This window comes from Anolis carolinensis, chromosome 2, assembly GCF_035594765.1.
Source record: "Anolis carolinensis isolate JA03-04 chromosome 2, rAnoCar3.1.pri, whole genome shotgun sequence".
Taxonomy (NCBI): Eukaryota; Metazoa; Chordata; class Lepidosauria; order Squamata; family Dactyloidae; genus Anolis; species Anolis carolinensis.
The window spans coordinates 146,737,130-146,753,991 of record NC_085842.1 but is presented as its reverse complement, the minus strand read 5'-3'; the positions used below and the strand labels follow the sequence as shown (position 1 = coordinate 146,753,991).

Here is a 16,862-nt window from a genome sequence, read left to right as displayed (position 1 = left end):
GAAGAATGGGAGCCAGCTTTCAACACCCTTCCTTAAGAGCTGTTGTGTTGGACAGGCAAAAGAAGAAGTATCTTTGGAAGAAGGAAGGATCAGTTTTCTGAAATCACATACCACTCACTGAAGGAGGTTATGCATTTCCACTATATTGCCCACGTTGTCTCACTGGAGATAAACTCAAACCAAACTACCTCCACCCACTATGATCAGTATGTAGCAGTGGAAAGGCACCAGGCAGTGTGTGTATGATACCCAAGTAGACAGGCCTTTTTGTGGGATAGGAAGAATGCACTATTTTTGTTGCCCATACACACACTATCTCCCTGGGCTTTCCTGAATGGCCACTCAGGAAGTTCTCCTGTAGAAGCAATTGATATTTTTAAATGGATTGCAGCCCCCATACCCCAGTACAATTTGACACACACACAAACCGTCCAATAGTTAAAAACCAAGAATGGCCTTCCAGCTGTGTTTGTTTTATTTTTGCTATTTGTGGCAATGTGTACAGGTCTCCTGGGAATCCCTACACAGAAAATTGGCTCCCAGATCCATGAACGTTTTTCGCTCTCTTTGCCTTACAAGGTGACAAGACCAGGGCTGTTTTGGTCTTCTCATAGGGCAGAGATTGTGAACTTATGCCCTGTCTTTTGATATAGGCCCTTTCTACAGTGCAATGTAGACTCATATAATCCAGTTCAAGGCAGATAATGTGGATTTTTGTGCATTGATAATCTAGATTACATGGCAGTGTAGAACAGGCCATAGTCTTTAATTCTCAAATGTCACACTCAGCGTTGTTGTTGTTGTTGCTGTTGTTGCTTCTGCTGTTGCTGTTGTTGTTGTTGTGATGTACCTTTAGTTCATTTTCAGCTTTTGGTGACCCTAAGGTGCCCCTATTAAGGGGTTTTCTTGGCAAGATTTGTTCAGAGCAAATTTGCCTTTGCTTTCCAGCAGCTGAGAAAATATAACTTACCCAAGATCACTCAGACCCCTTCTACACTGCCATATAATCCAGATTATCAAAGTAGATAATCCACATTATCTGCTTTGAACTGGATTGTATTAGTCTACACTTCTATATAATCCTGTTCAAAGAAAATAATCTGGATTATATGGCAGTGTAGAAGGGGACTCAGTAGGCTTCCATGGTAGAGTGAACCCTAATCTCCATAGTTACAGTCTAACTAACACATGACTCACTACACCACGCTGGCTCTCTCCTTCACCCAGCATGGCCAATGATAAAGGACTGTGAAACTTGTAATCTGAAATATTCGGAGAGCAACAGGCTCCCTGTTCAGAGTTTTCTGTGTTCAGATCTAGTTCTGTCCCCCTCCACATATCTAACCTGTTGCAGCTAAGAAACCATTCTGGTTGCTGTGTTTAGTCCTGTTGAGCTATTAGGGTCCTTTAAGACCACACGGTCATAGTGCTGTGTTTCCATTTTATCTGCCATGATCTCATCTTATGAATAAAATCCAACATTATCTGCTCAGATATCCCAGTTCAAAGCAGACATTGTGGGATTTTCTGCCTTAATACTCTGGGTTATATGGCTGTGTGGAAGGGCCCTTTGTTATTCTAATTCCTACAAGGAAAGCCCCCCTTTCTTTTCTTTTCTTTCTTTCGTTTTTTAACAGAAAAGCTTATAATTTTGTGCCAGTCATTATCGGTCAGTTGTATATTCTTCTGTTTTACTATGTGATATATACTCAATGAAATGGGTCATTCTACAACATTGGCAACATGCATGACAATGTATCTCTGTGTATGTGTTTTTTTTTAATACAAAGCTGTTTCTAAAATGTGTAAAATTAAAACCAGCCCAACCCATCTATCTACATAAACTTGCCTGCAGGGCACATGAACAAAGCACTCTGAAATTCCAGTTCCTGGTGCTAGGGGGGGAGGATGGGTGTGCCACAGTTAACCCCTTAATTCTCAGTGGTGGCTGTATATGATATACCACCTATAATGATTATTTTTCTGTGTCTGCATATAAAGGAAACAAAAACCTAGACTCGGGCTGAATAAAGGTGCACAACTGGCTCTCCATGTTCATGAGTTCTGCCATATCAATTTAATCTTGGATGGGATGGTACCCACTTATCCCCTTGAACAAGATAGTTCTCAGTTTGGAGCATTTCAGGTCAGCTTTGCTCCTGGATGCCAGCCTGTAGCTATAACTTGAAGAGTTTTTGACCAGCTCAGGTTGGTCCACCAACTTCATCCATTCCTGATGAGGTCAGTGTTGGCTGTGGTGACTCGCACTTTGGTAATGTTTTGACTGGATTACACACTCAACATGAGGCTCCTTCTGAAGAGTGTTCAGAAAATTAATCTGGCCCAGAATGCAACAGTGACAAAGCAGGTGGGCTGTGGCTTCTGAGATTATGTCACCACTTTCCAAGAAGGGCTTCGGTAGTTACCAGTTTCTTTTTGAGCACAGTTTGTTGGTGGTGTTTCTTCAAGTCCTAGATGGCTTACATTAAGTGTCCTTTGGGAGTGGTCTTCTGATGTCTTAGCCAACCCAAACCCTAAGATCTAAAAGAGAGTTTGTCCTTTTTAAAGTCTCAATGACCACAGAAGCATGGCTGATGAAAACACAGAAGTCTCAGTGACTTCACTGAGGGATCTTCTGTTATCATATTCTGTCCCATGTTGAGTTATGACTTCCCTGTTTAGATAAGCACCTACTATATGAATTTAATGGTTTTTAGACTTCCTATCTGTTTATATTATATAGTTGATGGCGGCATGAGTGGCCACTGTTAGCTCCAGCTCCTGCCAACCTAGCAGTTTGAAAACATGCCAATGTGAGTAGATCAATAGGTACTGCTCCGGCGGGAAGGTTATGGCGCTCCATGCAGTCATGCTGGCCACATGACCTTGGAGGTGTCTACGGACAGCGCCGGCTCTTTGGCTTAGAAATGGAGATGAGCACCACACCCCAGAGTCAGACATGACTGGACTTAATGTCAGGGGAAAACATTTACCTTTTTTTAAAACTAACTGTACCCATGGAGTCAACATCCATGATTTCACTTACCCACACTCCAAAATATATCTCCCTAAAATGTTTGTGAACCTTTCTGGGTCTTCCTGTATGAGTCTATGGTATCCTTCTAAACAAGTCAAACCATGAGCTTTGCTATTACAAATAGTTTCAGGTATTTGGGGTGAGTGAACTGTACCAGAGAGTTATTTTCTGAGTTCTCAGATCCAGACTTATGAAATAGGGATGTTCCCTGTGCAAAGCTCTCAAAATAAGATGTCCTTTGAAGTAAAACTGTGTTACAACTCTTGTTGAACAGAGCACTCTAAGGTAAACTAAGTGGCTTCTTGGCTCCAGGCAACATAGATTTTTAAAAATCTGGTATAAAGTATACTGCCGGCATCCAAATTATCCTCCATTTTTCAACCTGCTCATACCCTGCCAATAGCTACGGACCTTTTCAGGGATTTGCGGCAGGACAGAATGCGGTGAAGGCAAGTTTCCTGTTAGCCAGGAAACAGCATTTGCCTTGTTGGCTTGCCATTTGAAGCAAGTGCCATGTTAATGAGGAAGCGATTTCAACCAGCGAGTGAGTGACGAGGGGGCTGTGTTCCCTCCACCCCCAAGAATGCAGGGGCTGGACATTCCTTGTGCTCTGGTGCTGATCAGCCAGCCCTTGTGTATTCAACAGCCCCAGTCTCCCTGATAATATGTTGGGACAGCTGGGGCTGAGATAAGCACAAGAAACTTCATCTCTATTGGTCTTCAGGCTAGAACCATGGAGGCAAGAGAAGCACTTGCGGGTCGCCTGCCACTTTCTCTACCAGCCACTGGCTTCCCATTCATTTTTGGAAATACCAAAACTCCTTTTTCCTCCCTTCAGCTCTTCAACTCTGAGGGGTGGAAACAAAGTCCTGTTTCCTGCAGTTGTGTTTGTGTTATCTGAGTTCTGAAATGCAGAGCAAGGTCAGTGCACCAGACCGAACTTTGTCTCAACCTTGCTTGTTTCCTTTCTCTTCCACAGTATGTTTGCCCCCTGAGTGGATCGCTGGTATGACAGACTTTTGACCATTCGGAGGGAAGTGACTATAGCTTTGCATTTCTGCAAAGGCTCAAATGTTGCAAGCAGTCTCTGAGCCCTTCTTTGTCGACTAAGGGGGTGGAAAATTGTAAGAGCAGACATCCTGTCCTCAGCATCGTATAAACTTCTGATGATGCAGAAGCTCGGCAGCGGAAGCAGTTTCATCTGATGATGATGGGCTTGTTCTTTAACCTGCACTGAGACATACCTTCAGAAATCAAAATAAGGAGGGAAGCAAATTAGTAGTCACTAACTGTGAAGCAGAGACTTCAGGATGTCCCACACGGTGACTTTCACATTTCATGCTCCTGAGAACAATGAGGCTAAGAGGTGAGTGTACTTCAGTCTCATGTTATGAGTACTAAATTTGTAAGATTGCTTTTCTGTGACCTAGATAAGCACTAAAATGTGGTATATGACTAGTGCAATGCACCTTAATTACTAGAAAAAATTAATCTAGTAGTACCTCTTTCCTTTGAAATACTTCTATTTTGCCAAAAATCAGATGACGCTGTTCCAAGACACTCTTAACCAGAGATTTCCGAGGCCGCTTCTATGATGCCATATAAAATCTAGATTATCTGCTTTGAACTGGATTATATGGCAGTGTAGACTCATATAAAGCCGATAATGTGGATTATCTGCTTTGATCATCTGGTTTATATGGCAGTGTAGAAGGGGCCTGAGAGTCAAACAGCTAGTGCGGTATCATAGTAAGACACATAGAATTAAACTGAGACTTGAGAGTTGCTGGTTCTAGTCCCTACCGGATTAAGGCACATCTTAATCCTGGGTCTGTCACTCTCTCTCTCAGCCTAATCTATTTTATATGGGATAAAGTGGAAAGGAAACAAGTTATGTAAATTGTTTTGAGGTCACTCAAGGAAGAGTGGGATATAAATTCAATAAATAAATAATATCCCCACACTCCTAGGAAGCAAAAACTAACCAAGAAGATGAAATTCCTTATCTATTTAGAGCATAGCATCCTGATTGCTGACAATCTGAAAGAGGAAGACATTCAAGAAGAGCAGGAAATGCACTATGACACTTACTCAGAAACATTGGAGCACACATATAGTAGTTTAAGACTGTAAAATTGGGTGTGACAGACATGTTTGTTTTTACTTGATAAGAGGTCAGAATTTCACCATAGAAAGAAACAGCCCACACAGGGGATGGGAATGCTGGAGCACGGAGGCCTCTTTGCCTTTTTAGACTCTTCCTGTGTGTGCGTAGAAGAGGCACGTCCACTTGTATCCATGCAGACTTAAGATGGGAAAAAAAAGGACAGAGGACAAAAAAGTCTTTATTGGGCATGATAATTGGACTGTTTGCTCTAATATGTTGTCTTCAATGAGTCAGTCAGAGGAAGTACAAAGTTAGTGATCCACAGTAAAAAAACGATTACTCAAAACTGTAGTTTTTGTCCATGCTCAGAGTGCCGCAGTCATCGGAATATTCTGATACCAAAACAGTGCAAAGTATCCCATTGTTTCATTAGCTTTTTGATCTTTTGATAGAAGTAGATTGCATCACAGTTCCCATAAACAGTAAAGTTCTGAGTTGAGAAGGTTTCTGCAACTGTGGACTTTAGATGGTACACACAGAGAAATGGTTTACAGAGATTTATTTAATCAAACTAAGGAATTCTCATAATCCTTGCTCTCTTGTTTATATTTGTGTTGTCTAAATTGTCTCTACACAGATCTCTGGTGTGCCTGTTGTCTGTGATCATGGAGTTTCACATTGTCCACCCTAACTGGATCTGTAGAGCATATGGCTAAGGGCTGTACTCTGGAGGAAAACACTTACATTAGGACTGCCAGATCTCGTCTTTAGTTTTCCTGTGTCATCTCCAGATGGGATTCACACAAGCACATTCTTGTTAGACAAAAGCAAAAATGGCTCTGTGCAAATCACCAGGGCACTTAGTAGAGCATCACTTTACAATAAGTCACAAAACTTTGTTGATTTCTCATTACAAGTTGTGAAAGCTCTCCAGGACAGCTGGGTATTTATTTACCCAGTTCCCGCCTTCCTTCCCAGTTGTTACAGCACCAGGGCAAGCGAGCCTGAACAAATGTTCCTTTCTCTGTCTTCCTAAGTAAGTGAGAAGGAAAAACCTATCTCCAAACAGCCCCTCTAGCTAAGATTTCAGTTTTGATTCCCAAACAAGAAATATGTTATCTTTCTGTGAGCAACTGTGGTAAGAACTTAGTGTATACTGTTTAATTATGGAATTGTCTCTAAGGCCCCTTCTACACTGCCCTATATCCCAGAATCTGATCCCAGATTATCTGCTTTAAACTGGATTCCACTGCCAGACGATCTGGCATAAGCAGATAATGTGGGATCAGATCCTGGGAGATAGGGGCAGTGTGGAAGGGATCTAAGTCACAGTTTCAGTCCAGAAGCCTTTAGGGCCTGGGAAAATCCAACACTGCAACTCTACCAAACATAACAATTATGTTATATCTTAAGATGCATTCAATTGGACAGAAGAAAAGGGGGCAGTGGTACCACCTTTGGCTTAGTTCCCTGAGTGGGTTCCAGTTGCATTTCTAGGGACTTGCAGCATGATACGGGGCTGAAAAAAGCATTTTTCATTCCCAAAATGGTTCTTTTTTCCTGAAGAGTGTTCATTCAGAAACTTTTAGCATAATGGTTTTAGCATTGGACTATGACTTTTTAGAGCATGGTTCGAATCCCTGTTTGGCCATGAAAACCCATTGGCAAATCAGATATTCTTAATCTCAGAAAACCCAATGAAAGGGTTCTTATAAGTTGAAAGCGACTTGATGGCATTCAGCAGTACCAAATCTAAAGCTATTGAACCTTGAGGTTCATTGTGGCCTCATTTTTCTGTACTGTCCTATCTCAACTAATATTCCCATTAGGCTGAAGGAAGAATGCCCTACACCTAGGTTGTGTGGTGGGTGTCTGTGAGGTTTTTTACTTTCATCTACTCTTGGAGTTACTTCATATGTTCACAGAAAAGTGCTTCCCCCATCCCAGAATATTTCAGATGTTTTTTCCGTGTCAGGAGCAACTTGAGAAACTGCAAGTTGCTTCTGGTGTGAGAGAATTGGACCTCAAGGAGGTTGCCCAGGGGATGCCCGGATGTTTGATGTTTTATCATCCTGTGGGAGGCTTCTCTCACGTCATTTCAGATAGCTATGTACTGTTTTCGCCACTCAGTACACAGAATTGGAGTATATAACAGGAAGCTTCATTAGCCATTGCTGTATATAAGAAAATATGGACATAAAAAAGCAACAACTGACTAAGGATACATTAATTACCTTTTATTGCTCTGAACTGGAAGCAGCGACTGTGTGTCTGCTTTTACTGTAATGTTTGGAGTAGCCTTTAGTTTCTTTAAAGCTACAACCTTTCAAGACCCATGCCCTGCTCTTCTTGTACACAAACTCATACCTGCGTATTTCGAAATATAGACATGAGGCATATGGGAGCTCATTGTTCAGAACAGAAACTATGATGGCTGAAAGGAACAAAAGACACTTGCCAGGCTCTATCTGTTCTTAAACATAATTCTCCCTCTTTCTCGCTATGTACCTGACTTATAGTATTGTCCCACATGAATCAAGTGTGAGCTAGAATAATGTCCTTTTAGGAAACATGCCAGTTGTATAGTTTTGTTCCCTGGTTCTTTGTTCTTGACAGCGAGGACACAAGTCCATATGATGAAGGTGCCGTGCATGATTCCTTCCATCAGCTCATCCAGGAGCAGAGCCAGTTGGCTGAACAAGAGATGGTGGAGATGGAGGATCTGGCTTCAAGGGGCAGAGGTGAGACAGGTCACAGCTGCAGTGCTGAGGTTTAAGGGGTGGGTATATTCATTTCAGAAACATTGCAGGGAAATAGTTGAAACAGAAATAGTGGTGGAAGTGAAACATATTTACTGGAAGTAGCTTTTTCTGTTAAGTCTTTTCCTCTGAGGCAGGTAGAATTATCAACTAGGGAAAAGACTGTTTTTACTAACAACATTTGGATTAGCAATTAAAAAGTAAAACATGTCACAGGTTACAAAGTTTCTGGAGAAAACCAGTGAATGTAAAATTCAGTGATCTTTTCCAGATGCTGTAATTAGCCGTGAGAGATGGAGTTGTGTGTAAACCCACAATGACATCTCCCCAGCAAGTACTGATGCTGCAAAAGAACCAGTTCTGGTATTACAAACTGTTAAATATTTGTTTTTCACTATACAAATCACTTGGAGAGGATTTCCTATGGTCATAGAGGAATTAGGCTAGATAGCAGAATGTGCTGTGAAAATTCATTTGATCATTATGAAAGCCTAAGAATTCCTTGAAACCTAATTTGTTAACAACACTGAATCTTAAAAGTTGTGGAAACAAGCAAGCAATCCTAGAAACCAACTCTCGTCCTGTTTATTTATCTTTCTGTGACTGCTTCAAAAACAGATTTCTTTAAAAATGCAAAATCTACCACTTGCACGGTAGGCAGCCTAATTGTGTTTTATGAAAACCATCTGTACACATTTGCAGATTAGATTAGCAGCGCAAATTGGCACTATCTTTAGCATAGACACCTTTTTTCTCTTGTAAAGAAGATCTGTTTCCTCTCACACCTGTCCAGAGAATGTGGCTTACGTGGCTTCTTCTCCCCGACGGTCGGAGGCTGGGGAATCGCCAGAGGAAACAGTGGAACATCCCGATTTCTCCTCCGCCACACTGAGGATCCTTGCCAGCATGCCGAGCAGAACCATTGGTAAGTTGGAGTGAACCTGCATGGAGGCATCTGGTCTGCTTCCTTTTATGAAGCAAAAGCCACAGACACAAGTTGAAATTCTGGGACCTGAATGCTCAAGAGCTTAGTAGAGCAATAGCTGTCTATTTGATGGGCTGTACTCATCATTTTTTGTGCCTCTCTGTTCTGCTTGCAGGCCGTAGCAGAGGAGCCATCCTGTCCCAGTATTATAATCGCACTGCCAGGTTGCGCCGTAGGAGCAGCCGTGTACCATTGCAAAAAGTGTCCCGCTCTGCACGGCCCAGTGTTCGGCAGCTTGATCTAGAGCTTGACTCTGGTCAGGAGGAGGAAGAAAGTAAGTTGGCTGAAAGAGCTAGGAGGATGGCACTCTTGGGCAAGGAGGCAGTTCCAGGGAATTGGGAGCAATGCTTCCCCAAGGCTACTAACTATGTGCTATAAATGTAAATAGCTAACACTAGTGATTAGCATGATACAGGAATGAGTAAGTGGTCCTCCATATATTGTTTGATTGTGATCCCCATCAGCCTTAGCTAGTAAAAGCAATGTTGCAGGATCATAGGACTTCGTCAGTGTACTATGTGGAGGGCCAGATAAATCCCAGATCTACCATATGTTATCCTTCCATTCAGATGTCTTCATCACCCAGTCCCTTTCTCCTGGTATTACTGGTACATTGTAAAAATCTGACTTCCTCACCAGAAGAGACAGGAGCTCTATAGGTTTTCCAGATATGATGTCCAGAAGAGTGATGGTGCTCACTTTTCTGGCACATTTCACCATAAACATTCTATTTTCTTGTTGTCAGCCACTATTTCTCTGTATTATTAATATTATTTTGTTTTAATGGTGCCTAGATCCAAAGTGGAATATATTAGAGGGGTTCTCCTTTGAGTTGTTTTTTCTTTCTGCTGCCAAAATGTGTGTCTATGGGGAATGCTGTTGTTTCTGTCTCCCTGATTTCTGACCTCTTGCTACCTATGTGCTTTCCTTCCTAGCCAAGCGTGCCTTATTGGTGAAAGAACTTCGGAGCCTACCAGCAAATCAGCGCATTAACATGCTGCAAGCAATGCCTCTAAGTCTGACCGAAAAGCGCCGACTCAGGTAAGTGCTTTTATGCATCCTTAGGTTCTACCTTTTCTGGCCACTAGCTCTTTCTGGACAAAGAAAAAGCATTGTGGGGATCAGATTGAGGGGCTGAACCTGAAACAGCATGGGGAATTCATAATTCTGTTCAAAGCAACAACTTTTCTGGAGTGCTTTTAAATCTGCCTGCTTATTTCTTTTGTAGGCACGATTCAAGTGGCTACTCAGGGACCTTGCAAAAACCCAAGACGACTGCTCCTTTGTCACAGTGCAGCCGGCTTAAATACCACATCATTATAGTAAGCCATTATCCATCTGTTCTACCTATGTAGTATAAGAACAATCATCTAGTTTGGTACTCATAATCTCAAAACAGGGAGGTGTGTATTCTATGTTCATGTCTAGGGCAGATGCTGCTAATAGATTTCACCCTCAACCTTCTTACCAAGGCTAATTGATTGCAAATTTTCACACAAATAAGAACAGATATTAGTTTCATTCCTTCACCAAGTGAAGTGAGTCTTTGGCTCCTGCTGAGATTTGATTCCAAGACTCCTATGGGATTTAGGCCCCCCTGATGGCGCAGTGGGTTACACCACTGAGCTGCTGAACTTGCTGACTGAAAGATTGGTGGTTTGAATCCTGGGAGCAGAGTGAGCTCCCTTTGTTAGTCCCAGCTTCTGCCAACCTAGAAGTTCGAAAACATGCAAATGTGAGTAGATCAATAGATACCGCTTCGGGAGGGAGGTAACAGCGCTCCATGCAGTCATGCTGGCCACATGACCTAGGAGGTGTCTATGGACAATGCCAGCTCTTTGGCTTAGAAATGGAGATGAGCACCACCCCCCAGAGTTGGATTCGACTAGACTTAAGATCAAGGCAAAACCTTTACCTTTACTATGGGATTTGGTTCTAGGGGGATCTTACAAAATAGGGCAAGACAAATTAATTTAATAAATAATAAAGGTAAAATGTACCAGAAAACCTCTAAGCCCACATTTGGAGTCTCCTTGGGGTGAAAGTGTGGCTCCTATGTTCCAACTGCTGTTGGAAAGAAATTTTTACAAAGTTCTTTCATGAAATCAATGGATTTTTTTAAGTTGTAAGAACTGTGAGAGCTTTTAGCTTTTGTCTCTTTGCCAACCTCAGAGTTGCTATTGATCTCAGCATGCTTTACGAAAATCTGAGTTATTACATGGAGTGCAGAAAGAAACGGTTCATCCCTTGTCATGATAGTGATTGGTACAAAGGGAGCAGACTTTTGTTCGATGAGTTCGATGAGTTTGTGAAAAACGGCAGCAGGTCAATTTTGATGCTGAGAATTTGGAAAAATAGGAAAGATGGGCTTTGGCTCACTCATTCTGGTTAACCAAGAAGCATCCCGTTTGCTATGCAAAAATGCTCAAAGAGTGGCTTAATACAAAGTGTTCCTCATCTAAAGTGGAGGCTGTTACTATTTCGTTTCACTTTGCATAAGCAAAGTGCTTCTCGGCAACCATTTAAGAGCAAGCAGAGGAGAAGATATGGCAGTTCTCTCTTCAACATGACTACATATAAGTCTCTGTTTATGTTTGGAGAAATCACTCTCTGTAGAGACTGAACATCTCAGTTCATAATAAGCTAGACCCGGGGAAAAAGCTGTTTTGACATTTCTTCTTTATCAGCTGCTTTGCAAGTTTTATCAATTTGCTTCTTTGATGTATCTTATTTTAGCATCTAGATATTAAACGCAGTGGTTCTCAACCTGTGTGTCCCCATATGTTTTGGCCTTCAACCCAGAAATCCTAACAGCTGGGAAACTGGCTGGGATTTCTGGGAGTTGTAGGCCAAAATACCTGGGGACCCACAGGTTGAGAACCACTGTATTAGAGGAACAATGCAACAACTGCATGTTTGATATACTTGAATGCATGGTTTTAAAACACTTCAAAAATGCCAATAGGAAAAAGGCCCAAATGGCCCATTAGTCCAAGATAGCTTAGACCATCTTTGGAACTGAAAAGCTTTTCCATTCATATCTATTTTCCTTACAGGGTTTCCGAAATCTCTGGTACAGCCTGCTGTCCCTCCTTCACACTCTCCAGCCATGGCATTATTCTCTCAAGCAGATCAGTGGTCGCTTTGGATCCAGCATCCTTTCTTATTTCCTGTTCGTCAAGACTTTGCTTACATTTAATTTTTTCTTGTTCCTGATTCTGCTGGTCTTTGTAGTTGCCATGCAGGCTGCTTACCCTCCTGCCACACACAACAGAGAAGCCTTTACAGGGCTCGAGCTCTTCACTGGAGCAGTGAGTATTCATCGAATAAATTGTGTGTGCTTTTAACATTGTTAGAACAATCCATTGTGCTTCTACGTGTGACATGTGCTGGAAAATATAAATATGCCTTTTACCTTATTCCTTGTTCCCACCATGGATTAAGAAAAAAGATGCAGCAGAATGGCTTGCTTGTCTCATGAGAGTTTTTCTCCCAAACGCAAATGAAAGACATAATACCTCTCTATTGTGAGAAGGAAATAGGAACATGTAGACCACTCTCACCCACACATTTTTGAAAGTTGCCCATTGTCTGCAAATTCTGAATTTTACTGAATTTGCTACCAGGAAAGTTACTCAAAGTTTTCCTGTAAAGCAAGAAGAGTGTGGAGCATATTTCTCAGTTTGAGCAAATTGTTGCTCCCAAAAGCTTCCTGGAAGTGTGATGTGATCCATAAATTGGTCTTCACACGCCTTGTTTTGAATGAAAATTCAAGGGCCTTTATTTTAGCCAACTGTTGTCCATGATTAGCTGTGCTGCTCCAGAACTGGCATACAGGCAGTAGTGCAGTGCTTCTCAACCTAGGGTTCCCAGATGTTTTTGGCCTTCAACTCCCAGAAATCCAAACAGCTGGTAAACTGGCTGGGATTTCTAGGCCAAAACACCTGGGGACCCACGGGTAGGCCAAAACACCTGGGGACCCACGGGTTGAGAACCACTGCACTAGTGGGTTCAGAGGGAGCCAATCCAACTTCCCCATCCTCAGGGGTTGCCTTTCTCTGTTGTAGGCCTTAAATATGTATCTCTACCTCCCTCCTGCCCCCCATCTAAATTGTACATGCACACTATTTGGGAAAGTCAGGCTTCAGGCCATAGCAGAATAGAATGACCAACTGTTAACTCAAAATGTGATGGTATCGTCCTGACCAAATATACAGCAGTTACCCATTAGACTATGGAAATGTGAGTGTAATGTACACCTGCATGCTCATTACCTCATATCTCTGCAGTATGAACTATGCAGGGGATGCGGTGGTGCAATTAGTTAAACTCTTGTGCTGGCTGGATTGCTGACCTGAAGGTTGGTTGCTGACTTGAAGGTTGCTGGTTTGAATCTGTGAGATGGGGTGAATCTGTCAGCTCTAGCTTGCGGGGACATGAGAGAAGCCTCCTAGCAGGATGGTAACACATCCAGGCATCCCCTGGGCAATGTCTCTGTAGATGGCCAATTCTCTCACACCAGAAGTGACTTGCCGTATGTTCTCAAGTCGCTTTTGACACTATTAAAAAGTATGAACTACACAATGGATGTGTAAAATGATGCATGGTATACTCCTATGTTTCTTCAATTCTGGTAGATTACTAGAGGAGATGTAAAGCTTCTGATGTTAACTGCTTTGATGAACCATTTGTTATTGCTGAATTCCTTTAGGTCTTTTCTGACTTAAAGTGACCCTAAGGACATCCTATCACAAGGTTTTATGGGGCTTAGGGTATGTGACTCTACCAAAGCTCACCCAGTGGGTTTCCATGACTGAGTGTAGGATCGAACTCTAATTTCCTTCTGGCTTTGATGGACGATTTACATGAGTCAATTGTCTCATATAATGGCCATCAAGTGTCAAAGCAAGAGACCAGGATAATTTTCTCTCTTCTCTCCACAGGGATACTTCACTCACACCCTGTTGTATTACGGCTACTACAGTAATTTCACACTGAATGACCCCTGTGCTTCCAGCTCTAATGTCACACATTGCAGGCAGCCCAGTCAGGTCCAGCTGCCCTACAACATGCCCCTGGCCTACTTATTTGTCACTGGGGTCTCCTTTTTTGTGACATGCATTCTTCTGGTCTACAGGTGAGATGCACCCCTTGCTCACCCTGCACAGGACATGGCATATTTTTCGTTCTTTCTTCTGGATCAGAAACATATTGGCCACCACAATTTTTTGCTTTTGAACATTTGCTTGAAAATCATAGTAATCCCCATCAGTTTCTGTTTTCCTTCTTGCCTGTATTCTGTTCATACACACTTGGAGGGAAAATCATTGTTCTCAATGGCTCTTGCTTTTGAGGAGCCATGCTCAGAAATAATATTGGAAAATCTTTTCTAATTCAAATACAGTAGAGTCTCACTTATCAAAGCCTTGCTTATCCAAGTTTCTGGATTATCCAAACCATTTTTGTAGTCAATGTTTTCAATATATTGTGATATTTTGGTGCTAAATTTGTAAATACTGTAATTACAACATAACATTACTGCATAATGAACTACTTTTTCTGTCAAATTTATTGTATAACATGATGTTTTGGTGCTTAATTTGTAAAATCATAACCTAATTTGATGTTTAATAGGCTTTTCCTTAATCCCTCCTTATTATCCAAGATATTCACTTATCCAAGCTTCTGCCAGCCCGTTTAGCTTGGATAAGTGAGACTCTACTGTACTACAATTTTAAAATTCTAATATATTATCAGCAACAACACTAAAAGTCAAGGTTATTTTATTCATACTTCAGATGTAAAACATGAGTGTATAATACAAGGCCAGTCAGTACAGGTTGAACATTCCTTGTCTGAAATCTGAAGCATCCCAAAATCTGAAACATTTTGCCACCAGCTACCTGCTCCTGCAGAAAGAAGAAAGCAGCCCAAAGGTGAAGGAGAGGTTGATATCACTTTCTGTGCCAATGAAAATGTCCTGCAAGCCCTGGTTCTCCTACCCCACTTGTTCCATGCATTTCTACCCAGATGTAAGCCCCATTGCAATCAGTCGGGTGTACTTACTTACTACTGCTGATCCATTTTATTGGATCTCAGCTAAAATGGAAAGATTGTATAGGACTTTGCTTACAGGATTTTTTAAAAAAGGCATTCCTAATCATATAGTCTGGTATGGTATATTCCCTTTTCAGTATGTCTCGCTCCTTTGGGGAGAGTTACCGAGTGGGCAGTGCATCAGGGGAGCTGGCTGTTAAGGTCTTCTGTGCCTGGGACTACAAGGTGATCCAGAAACGCTCCGTCCTACTTCAGAGTGAAAACATCTGCACTCAGCTGAAGGCAAGGCTATAGAAATTCAACAATTAAATGAAGTAGGAAACTGGTCCCCTGAATAGATAGAATAAGAGGACTCCAGAAACCAAATGCCTGCATTTTTGGCTCCAGGGCCACAGAAAATACGTACAAAGAAGTTCCAAGGCAGTGGCATATCCAAAGCATCTTGGGCTATGGTGTTGATAACTTTCCAAACTATCTGATAAAAACAAAAATAGTTCTGCCTTTACCTTATGTTGTGTGTGTATATATATATATATATATAAAAATCTCACTCTAGACAGAAGCACATTAGAATCACTGACTTGAGTTCCTCTAAAGACTTAGGTAATTGGGGTTCACAGAATTTGAAATATTTATGCCCAGAATCCCACAGTCAACATGTCTCTGCACCATCGCCTCAAGATGCAGTTTAGCTTCTTTGTGATCCTTGACTTCCTAGGCCAGTGGTTCCCAGCCTTTGGTCACCAGGTTTTTTGGACTTCAACTCCCAGGAACCCCAGCCAGCTCACCAGCTGTTTGGAATTGTGGGAGCTGAAGTCCAAAACATCTGGAAGACCAAAGGTTGGGAAACCACTGGCCTAGGCAATCATATTTTAGGACTTTTTCTAACATATTGTCCTGATGTTTGGGTTTATTCTGTTTTTTTAGGAGTGTCTGGCTGAACACTGGGCTAGATCGAATCCATTAAACTTGTGTAAGAGACTGCAAAGGATGGCCATCCTGTTGATATGCTGGGCCGTATCCCTGGGTGTTGTTCTGGGTTGTGCCATTGGTGTTTACTACTTCTCAGAGTACAGCCACCAGGTGAGTGAGTTTTCTGGCAGTTGGAGTCCCTTGCTGGGTGCAGAAGAGGGAATGCGTAGCCTCTGCTGTAGGCTAAGTTTCTGGTCACATGAATAGATAGGATCAAGTATTTCTGTAGGAGTTATTTTTTGAAGGGTTGCCTTTTACACACAGAGCTACAGTTCTAGATTTCTTCCAAAGACAGGATCTGGTGGTACCTTGATGGCTGACCTAACAGCAGTTTGCTTTCTTCTGTGTTATAATAGACATTCAGTGTGGATTTTTTTGAATACAATACAGTCCCCGGCATCTGTGGAGGATATGGTTCTGAACTTACTGTGGAAACAAGAAATTATGAATAGTAGTGTGTCCTATTGAAATGGGGTTCTGTGAGTTTTCCAGGCTGAATGGATATGTTCTAGAAGCATTCTCTCCTGACGTTTCACCATATCTATGGCAGGTTATGAGGTCTGTTAGAAACTAGGCAAAAGGGGTTTATATATATGTGGAATGTCCAGGGTGCGAGAAGAATTCTTGCCTGATTGAGGCAGGTGTGAATATTGCAATTGGACACTTTGATTAGCCCTGAATAGACTTGCAGCTTCAAAGTCTAGCTGCTTCCTGCCTGGGGTAATCCTTTGTTGGGAGGTGTTAGCTGGCCCTACTTATTTCATGTTTGGAATTCCTTTGTTTTCTGAGTGTTCTTTATTTACTGTCCTGCTTTTAGAGTTTTTTAAAATACTGGTAGCCAGATTTTGTTCATTTTTATGGTTTCCTCCTTTCTATTGAAATTGTCCACAAGCATGTTGCCCTGAAGGTCCTAGAAAATTCCTAGAGATAGCATATTTTATTGAA

General features: G+C 41.9%; 1 protein-coding gene across 5 annotated transcripts in view; it reads left to right on the top strand.

The window, feature by feature from the left end:
- tmc6 (transmembrane channel like 6) overlaps positions 1–16,862 on the top strand; it is a 31,350-nt gene that overhangs the window by 2,704 nt on the left and 11,784 nt on the right. For 2 of the 5 annotated variants that reach the window (XM_062970755.1, XM_062970754.1), the window contains exons 2-11: positions 4,017–4,403; positions 7,761–7,885; positions 8,697–8,828; positions 9,004–9,162; positions 9,824–9,929; positions 10,117–10,210; positions 11,945–12,199; positions 13,832–14,025; positions 15,083–15,227; positions 15,873–16,028. In XM_062970755.1, the coding sequence (XP_062826825.1) occupies positions 4,348–4,403; positions 7,761–7,885; positions 8,697–8,828; positions 9,004–9,162; positions 9,824–9,929; positions 10,117–10,210; positions 11,945–12,199; positions 13,832–14,025; positions 15,083–15,227; positions 15,873–16,028 (1,422 nt within the window). In that variant the 5' untranslated portion in view covers positions 4,017–4,347. Of the gene's footprint in view, positions 1–3,672; positions 4,404–7,760; positions 7,886–8,696; positions 8,829–9,003; positions 9,163–9,823; positions 9,930–10,116; positions 10,211–11,944; positions 12,200–13,831; positions 14,026–15,082; positions 15,228–15,872; positions 16,029–16,862 lie in introns of those variants that run through there. The other 3 variants (XR_010002953.1, XM_062970756.1, XM_008104209.3) reach the window with 3 other exon arrangements.